This window comes from Daphnia pulicaria, chromosome 1 (genome assembly GCF_021234035.1).
Source record: "Daphnia pulicaria isolate SC F1-1A chromosome 1, SC_F0-13Bv2, whole genome shotgun sequence".
NCBI classification, from domain to species: domain Eukaryota; kingdom Metazoa; phylum Arthropoda; class Branchiopoda; order Diplostraca; family Daphniidae; genus Daphnia; species Daphnia pulicaria.
Window position 1 is genome coordinate 30,609,289 of NC_060913.1, and position 8,693 is coordinate 30,617,981.

Consider the following 8,693-nt stretch of genomic DNA (forward strand, 5'->3'; position numbering starts at 1 on the left):
ACACCATTTCAAGTCTATTTAATCAATAAATTTATAGAGCAAATCATGAACAAAAAGTTTTAGAAAAAGGCACATTGTTATGTATCCCTCCGCTAGATGGGAGCGCGGAAGCGGCTTCCGGCGGTGAGAGTGTGACGACGGCCCATCGAAGCCCTTCAGTTTCAGTTTACGCTTTGTACAAGGCACTTGCAGTTCTTGAGACCTAGAATACATTTGTTTCTTCTTACAAAGTCTCGTCGAACGTAACATGGCGCAGTTGGTCAAACTTGCCTTTTAGGACCCTCGACTCGAAAAAATTCTGTGCGAATTCCCCCAGTGTGGCTTTAATTTAACGCCTTAATTCACTTGGTTCGTTTCTCGCCTAGCTGTGTGGGAGCCGCCATCTTGTCTCCTTTGTTCTGGCTAGATTTCTCGCGTGGCGCCGCCATCTTAGCCATTGTAGGACAGAGACATTCGCTTTTCGGTCCATCATTGCATATTTACTGATTCACACATCAATTGGAGGTGGTCCCGAATTTAATATTCATGGTCGTAGCTCTTTGAGCCATTTCGTCCGGAATATTGTGGGCCACTCATTGATTGTTGGCTAATTTTGTCGGCTTACGAGATCATAATCACGTCAGACACACAAGTCTAATCGGCGCTGATCCCGGTCAAAATATTCATGGTCGTAGCTCTTTGAGCCATTTCGTCCAGAATATTGTGGGCCACTCATTGATCGTTGGCTAATTTGTTTCCCCACGGGCTCACATTTAGCTTGCCCCGCTTTACAGTGTCATTGACGCCGGTCCCGATTTAATATTCATGGTCGTAGCTCTTTGAGCCATTTCGTCCGGAATATTGTGGGCCGCTCACTAATTCGTTGGCAGATTGTGTCTCTGATTCCATGCCCCGCAGTCGCAACAGCGAGTTGAGCCGAGAGCTACGACGCTCCATGCTGGAGGAGAGACAGCTAGCTGCAACAATCGAACGCGAGTTAGCAAGACAACGCAGACGGGTCGTGCATCAGGAACAATATCGGCGAGTGGCATTTTGCCAAGCCGTCCCACCCACGCCCCGAGAGACTGAGGCTCCACCAGTCGTCCCATACGTCAGTCCGGAATACCAACCCCAGCTGGTCACTGATTCCGTGCCGCCCCCTCCTCTACGGGCGGATGAGCCTACTGCACAGCGCCCAGGAATAGCAACTTTCGCTCACGACGCCGGTGCAGTCGCACATAGCCTAGCCACGGCCAGACGCATCCCATCCATCCACCCAGAAGAAGAGCCGGCCGAAGACGTCCTGCAACTCGAAATTGACGAAGAGTCCACAGTCAACGAATAACTTACACATCTCCTGGTCGTGAGCCCACTGGGGCCATTCGGTCGGAGTATTACACTCAGTCTATAGTGTAATGTGTTACTCGTTGAGTCTATTTCAATATACCCGTTCTTCCGTCAACTCATCGTTATCTCCGCGTCATCACTCATTGCTCCCATACCGTCCGACATTCGTGCATGAATCACGAGTATAATTTGCGCACGCGCCAACCACGTCATCGTAGCTCTTCCCGGCCCCCTCGCGTTCGTTCCGGCCGCACAATGGCGACCGCACAGGATGCTCTCGACGCGGTGACGGCAGTGGGAAACCGAATCGATCTGATGGAAGCAGGCCACACCAATATAACGACGCAGCTGGCAAATATCACGCAACAATTGGCGAATCTGATCGGCGCCCCACCACCTCCTGGTGGCGGCGGCGGCGGTGGCGGCGGCGGAGGTGGCGGGGGTGGCGGCGGCGGAGGTGGATTATTCGTTCCACCAATCGCGGCTAATCAAAGACGACGAATTGATCCATCGGGCCTGGAGAAATTGCAGGGCGATGTAAGGCTACTTCAATTACGGACGTGGCGTAACCGATGGAACGATTTTTGCCAATTAAACCAATTAGCGACGTACCCGGCTAATGAACAGACGGCGGCTCTACGAATGGCTCTGGATCCATCCATGCAGCAAGTGGTGGAGGTGGCTCTGAATATTTTACCCACGACGCTACTAACACCCGATGAAATCTTAGACCAAATTGCAGACTACGTGCGGGCCAAACGAAATATTGCCCTCGATAGAGTGGCGTTCGAAGAATGCCACCAATCCAACACGGAATCTTTTGAAGATTTTTACATCCGGCTGCGGAGGTTAGCAGACGCGGCAGATATCTGCGCAACTTGTGTCGACGCTCGAGTGGCCACCCGGATTATGGCGGGAATCCGCGACACAGAAACGAAAAGGAAACTTCTAGCACTTCCACCATTCCCTTCAGCTCAACAGGCGATCAATATGTGTAGGAGCGAGGAAGCGGCGAGGATGAATGAACGTTCTTTAAGCAATCAGTCGTCAATCAACCACGTGCGTTCACACCAGCGTAACGACGCAACTGCAGCATCGTGTGGCTCATGCGGTCGCAACATTCATCGCCCCGGAGAAGCTTGTCCGGCAACCGGAAAAACATGTCATAATTGCGGAGGAAGTAATCATTTTTCCCCGCGCTGTCCAAAACCCCGGAGAAGTAGTAATACAGGCCAGAGTGGAGGCGGCACCGGCAAGAGTGAGGGGGCGCAACCTGGTTCCGGTGGTAGCAGCACGGGCGGATTCCCATCTGGACCACGTACGAAAGGAAAAATCGACCGAATCGTTGTCGGATCGATCCGGAATCCTCGTCGATGGCGGCGGGCACCCACCGTTTCTCTCCGCGTCTTAGACGACAAAGGCCAGTTCCTTTCGACCATCGACAAAGTCATACCGGATGGCGGAGCGGAAGTGTCTATCGGCGGCCTAGATATTTTAACGGCTATTGGTATGACAGAGAAGGACTTAGACACATCATCATTCGACTTGGTAATGGCCGATAAAACGACGCCACTACTTGTGATCGGGCAGGTCACCATTGTGACGGAATATGAAGGCACTACCACCACTCTTACCATAGTCATCAGTCCAGAAATATCGGGCCTATTAATCTCTTGGTATGACTGCATATCACTCGGTATTTTACACGCCGACTATCCTAAGCCGGTCCGCTACGCCCACATCAACTCCACGCCAGTGAAGGAGTCACACCAGGAGGCAGCACCACCGTCGTCCATTCCGGAATCGATCGCGGGCGATCCAACGGAAGAACAGAAGAACCGCATGGAACAGGCTTTCCTCGAGGAATTTTCGGATGTGTTCGATCAAAACGAGGAGCTCGGCTGCATGGAAGGCCCACCGATGGTCATCACGCTAAAAGATGACGCGGTGCCTTATTATGTTAATGGCGCACGGCCCATTCCGTTTGCCGACCGCCCACAATTCAAGAAAAAGCTTGATGAATTAGTGGACAAGAAAATCATCATCCCCGTCACCGAACCGTCCGACTGGGTGGCACCACTGGTCGTGATGCGTAAACCGGATTCATCTATACGTGTGTGCATGGACCTCACTAAACTCAACCATCATGTCCAAAGACCCACTCATCCGACACGCACACCTCGCGACGCGGTGGCAGAGATCGATGGCCAGGCAAGATTTTTCTCTACCTTCGACGTGACAAATGGTTATTTTCAAATTCCTCTTCATCCGGATAGCCAACACTTGACTACATTCATGACGCCCTGGGGGCGGTACAAGTTTTTACGCGCTCCAATGGGCCTATGCAGCTCTAGTGATGAATATAATAGACGCGCAGATCTCGCCTTTGCACAGGTAACTAATACGGTCCGCGTCGTCGACGATATTCTTCGATTCGACTCCAATTTTGCCGACCATGTGAAAGGAGTGCGAGCGGTCTTGACCGCGGCAAGGAACGCAAACATCACACTAAGTCCCAAGAAATTTAAGTTTGCCCAACCGAAGGTACAATGGGTGGGATATCAGATCCAACACGGAGGTATCGCCGTTGATCCGGAAAAACTCAAAGCCATCTCCAAATTTCCTCGCCCAACGAACATCACAGAACTCCGTTCCTTCATGGGATTAGTAGAACAACTCGCGGGATTTTCTGTGGACGTAGCAACGGCCAAAGGACCGTTACGCCCCTTGCTGAGTTCGAAAAATCTCTACGAATGGACAACAGACCACGAAAACGCGTTCTCGGCAGTTAAAGCAGCATTGAGCGCCCCGCCCGTCCTCGCCCATTTCAACCCGGAGTTAGAAACGGCCCTTCAAGTCGACGCTTCACGTAAAAACGGAATGGGTTACGCGCTGCTCCAACGTCACGACACTGTGTGGAAACTGGTCGACGCAAATTCACGAGGTGTACCGATACGGAGTCAAGATACGCCATCGTCGAACTCGAGCTGGCGGCAGTCGAATGGGCAATGAGGAAATGTAGATTATACCTTCTTGGCCTCCCCATATTTACGCTCACGGTCGACCACCAGGCTTTTGTAACCATTCTCGACCGTTATACACTAGACGCAGTCGACAACCCCAAGTTACAACGCTTAAAGGAGCGTCTCACACCGTATGTGTTCAACACGGTATGGCAAAAGGGAAAGGACCATGCCATACCCGACGCACTTTCGCGCGCTCCTGTAAACGATTCGGAACCAGACGACGACGAGACGAACAAGGATGTTCAGCTTTTTTCACGGCAAGCGACGCTTTGGCGAATAGCCGCGGTCGGGGCCGTCACACCGACAACAGAAGACGAGGAGGAAATTACGGATGAGCCAGATCATCTGGCGGACCCAGTGTTGGAAAAACTCAAGATAGCTGCGTCGAACGACGCTTCCTATTCCGCCCTTATCCAGGCCATTGAAACGGGATTCACCACTAGACGGGATTTAATGGCGCCGGCCGCTCATCAATTTTGGAAAATCCGCGACGAGCTGTCGGTGGACGACGGACTGGTTCTCTTCGGCTGCCGGATTGTTATCCCGCAAAATTACCGACGCGACGTCCTTCTAAATTTACATGCGGCTCACCAAGGGATCGTCCGCATGAAGCGGCGAGCCCGCCAAACCGTATACTGGCCAGGATTGAGCAACGACATCGTCGCGTTTGTTGATAATTGCCAGGTATGTCAAGAACTTCAGCCGTCCCAACAACAAGAGCCCTTACTACGCGACGCTTTACCTGAGCGCGTCTTCGAGGAGGTATCGGCGGATTTGTTCGAATCGGGGCGACTGCATGTTCTCGTGTATACGGACCGCCTATCCGGATGGCCGGTGATCCACCGATGGTATCATGCCCCTTCAGCCAGAGAATTGATTCAAGCGATCACAGAAAATTTTGTCGATCTCGGGGTGCCCATTCGTATACGCACCGACGGCGGCCCTCAGTTTGGAGCCGGAGCATTCCAGCAAGCGCTACAGAAATGGGGGGTAGTGTGGGGAAATTCATCTCCATACTACGCGCAGAGTAACGGTCACGCAGAGGCGGCAGTCGACGCTATGAAGCGGCTCGTTTTGAAAATCGCACCCGCAGGAGACCTCACATCCGACGCATTCATGCAAGGTCTTCTTGAATTCCGTAATACGCCCCGCGAAAACGGAATGTCCCCGGCGGAGATGGTGTTCGGAAGCCAGCTACGTCCGATATTGCCAGCCCATCGCACTTCTTTTGCTCCACGCTGGAAGGACATCATGAACGCACGAGACCGTCAACAGGCCTTGGATGGCGGGGTGAAAAAGCGTTACGACGAACGGGCACGCCCGCTTTCACCACTGACCATCGGTTCTCACGTACGAATCCAAGATCCCCATTCCTTGATATGGGATAGAGCTGGTCAAATCGTCAGTATCGGGAAATACCGGTCATATCGAGTAAAATTTGCAAGCGGAAGTGTATTGTGGCGAAACCGACGCCACCTTCGCCCGTTATTATCCGACGACAAGGACGAGCAACAGATTCCTGGCATCGAAGGAGACGCAACGACGCCGCCAGCCGACAGCAACGTCGACGGATTACCAGAAACAGCAGCTAGCCAGACAAGACCGGAACCCGTTCCGGTACCGACCCAACCGCGACGGAGCGGGAGGATTCGACGGCCTCGGCTGATGATAGACGTGTAGGACAGTCCCCGCCTCAACAGGCCTATATTATGTTCCCATAGTGTGTAATCAGTTTTTTTTTGTTCCCTTTCACTTACGTTCCCGTATTATGCAATCAGTTTTTTTTCCCCTTTAATTCCATTTTGTGTGTTAAGCGGCGCCGTTCGTTTGTTATTTATGTGGATGTCGCCGCTTGGAAAGGGTTGTTATGTATCCCTCCGCTAGATGGGAGCGCGGAAGCGGCTTCCGGCGGTGAGAGTGTGACGACGGCCCATCGAAGCCCTTCAGTTTCAGTTTACGCTTTGTACAAGGCACTTGCAGTTCTTGAGACCTAGAATACATTTGTTTCTTCTTACAAAGTCTCGTCGAACGTAACACACATCACAGCACTTCAATTTTTAAAAATTATTCAAGTTATTTGAGTTCTATTGTCGTTTAGTGGATTTCTATTGTCAAGCACTTGAGTTGATCGATCGTCAAGCACGCCAGAGCACGCCAGAGCACGCCAGATCACGCCAGATCACTCCAGTGCACGCCAGAGCACGCCAGAGCACGCCATTGCACGCAAATTCACACCAGAGCACGCCAGTGCACGCCAGAGCACCTCAATGCACGCCAGAGCACGCCAGTGCACGCCAGAGCACGCAAGTGCACGCCAGTGCACGCCAGTGCACGCCAATTCACACCAGAGCACCCCAGTGCACGCCAGAGCACGCCAATTCACACCAGAGCACGCCAGTGCACGCACGAGCATGTCAATGCACGCCAGAGCTTGCCAGTGCACACCAGAGCACGCCAATTCACACCAGAGCACGTCAATGCACGCCAGAGCACGCCAGTGCACGCCAGAGCACGCAAGTGCATGCCAGAGCACGCCAGTGCACGCCAGAGCACGCCAGTGCACGCCAGAGCACGCCAGTGCACGCCAGAGCACGCCAGTGCACGCCAGAGCACGCCAATGCACGCCAGAGCACGCTAATTCACACCAGTGCACGCACGAGCACGTCAATGCACGCCAGAGCATGCCAGTGCACGCAAGAGCACGCCAATTCACACCAGAGCACGTCAATGCACGCCAGAGCACCCCAGTGCACACCAGAGCACGCCAGTGCACGCCAGAGCAATTCAATGCACGCCAGAGCACGCCAGTGCACGCCAGAGCACGCCAGTGCACGAAAGAGCACGCCAGTGCACAAAAGAGCACGCAAGCGCACGCCAAAGCACGCCAGTGCACTCCAGAGCACGCCAGTGCACGCCAGTGCATAGCAATCATCAATCACAGCACTTGAATTTTTTAAAATTATTCAAGTTATTTGAGTTCTATTGTCGGGTAGTGGATTTCTATTGTCAAGCACTTGAGTTCTGCATAGCAGAGCACGCCAGAGAACGACAGAGAACGCCAGTGCACGCAAGAGCACGTCAATGCACGACAGAGCACGCCAGTGCACGCAAGAGCACGTCAATTCACACCAGAGCACGCAAGTGCACGCCAGAGCACGCCAGAGCACGCCAGTGCAAGCCAGAGCACGTCAATGCACGCCAGAGCAAGCCAGAGCACCCCAGAGCACGCCAGAGCACGCCAGTGCACGCCAGAGCACAGCAGAGAACAGCTCAGCACTTGAAGTTGCTATAATATTTTTTAGACTTGTTAAAACCATTTTTTAATTACAGGATGTGTAAATCAATGTCCAATACACCATTTCAAGTCTATTTAATCAATAAATTTATAGAGCAAATCATGAACAAAAAGTTTGAGAAAAACGCACATCACAGCACTTGAATTTTTAAAAATTATTCAAGTTATTTGAGTTCTATTGTCGGGTAGTGGATTTCTATTGTCAAGCACTTGAGTTCTGCATAGCAGAGCACGCCAGAGCACGCCAGATCACGCCAGATCACTCCAGTGCACGTTAGAGCACGCCAGAGCACGCCAGTGCACGCAAATTCACACCAGGGCACGCCAGTGCACGCCAGAGCACGTCAATGCTCGCCAGAGCACGCTAGTGCACGCCAGAGCACGCCAGTGCACGCCAGAGCACGCCAGTGCACGCCAGAGCACGCCAGTGCACGCCAGAGCACGCCAGTGCACGCCAGAGCACGCCAGTGCACGCCAGAGCACGCCAATTCACACCAGAGTACGCCAGTGCACGCCAGAGCACGCCAGTGCACGCCAGAGCACGCCAGTGCACGCAAGAGCATGTCAATGCACGCAAGAGCATGTCAATGCACGCCAGAGCTTGCCAGTGCACGCCAGAGCACGCCAATTCACACCAGAGCACGTCAATGCACGCAAGCACGCCAGTGCACGCCAGAGCACGCAAGTACACGCCAGAGCACGCCAGTGCACGCCAGAGCACGCCAATTCACACCAGTGCACGCACGAGCACGTCAATGCACGCCAGAGCATGCCAGTGCACGCCAGAGCACGCCAATTCACACCAAAGCATGCAATGCACGCCAGAGCACGCCAGTGCACACCAGAGCACGCCAGTGCACGCCAGAGCAATTCAATGCACGCCAGAGCACGCCAGTGCACGCCAGAGCACGCCAGTGCACGCCAGAGCACGCAAGCGCACGCAAGCGCACGCCAAAGCACGCCAGTGCACGCCAGAGCACGCCAGTGCACGCCAGTGCACAGCAATCATCAATCACAGCACTTGAATTTTTAAAAATTATTCAAGT

At 53.2% G+C, this 8,693-nt stretch overlaps 2 protein-coding genes across 2 annotated transcripts; both read left to right on the forward strand.

Moving 5' to 3' along the window:
* The first annotated feature begins 1,968 nt into the window (after positions 1-1,968).
* Positions 1,969-4,338, forward strand: LOC124321534. Its single transcript, XM_046784235.1, has one exon. The coding sequence runs from the start codon at positions 1,969-1,971 to the stop codon at positions 4,336-4,338; it is 2,370 nt and encodes a 789-aa protein (XP_046640191.1).
* On the forward strand, positions 4,335-6,032 carry LOC124321550 (uncharacterized protein K02A2.6-like). Its single transcript, XM_046784236.1, has one exon. The coding sequence runs from the start codon at positions 4,335-4,337 to the stop codon at positions 6,030-6,032; it is 1,698 nt and encodes a 565-aa protein (XP_046640192.1).
* The last annotated feature ends 2,661 nt before the right edge of the window (positions 6,033-8,693 follow it).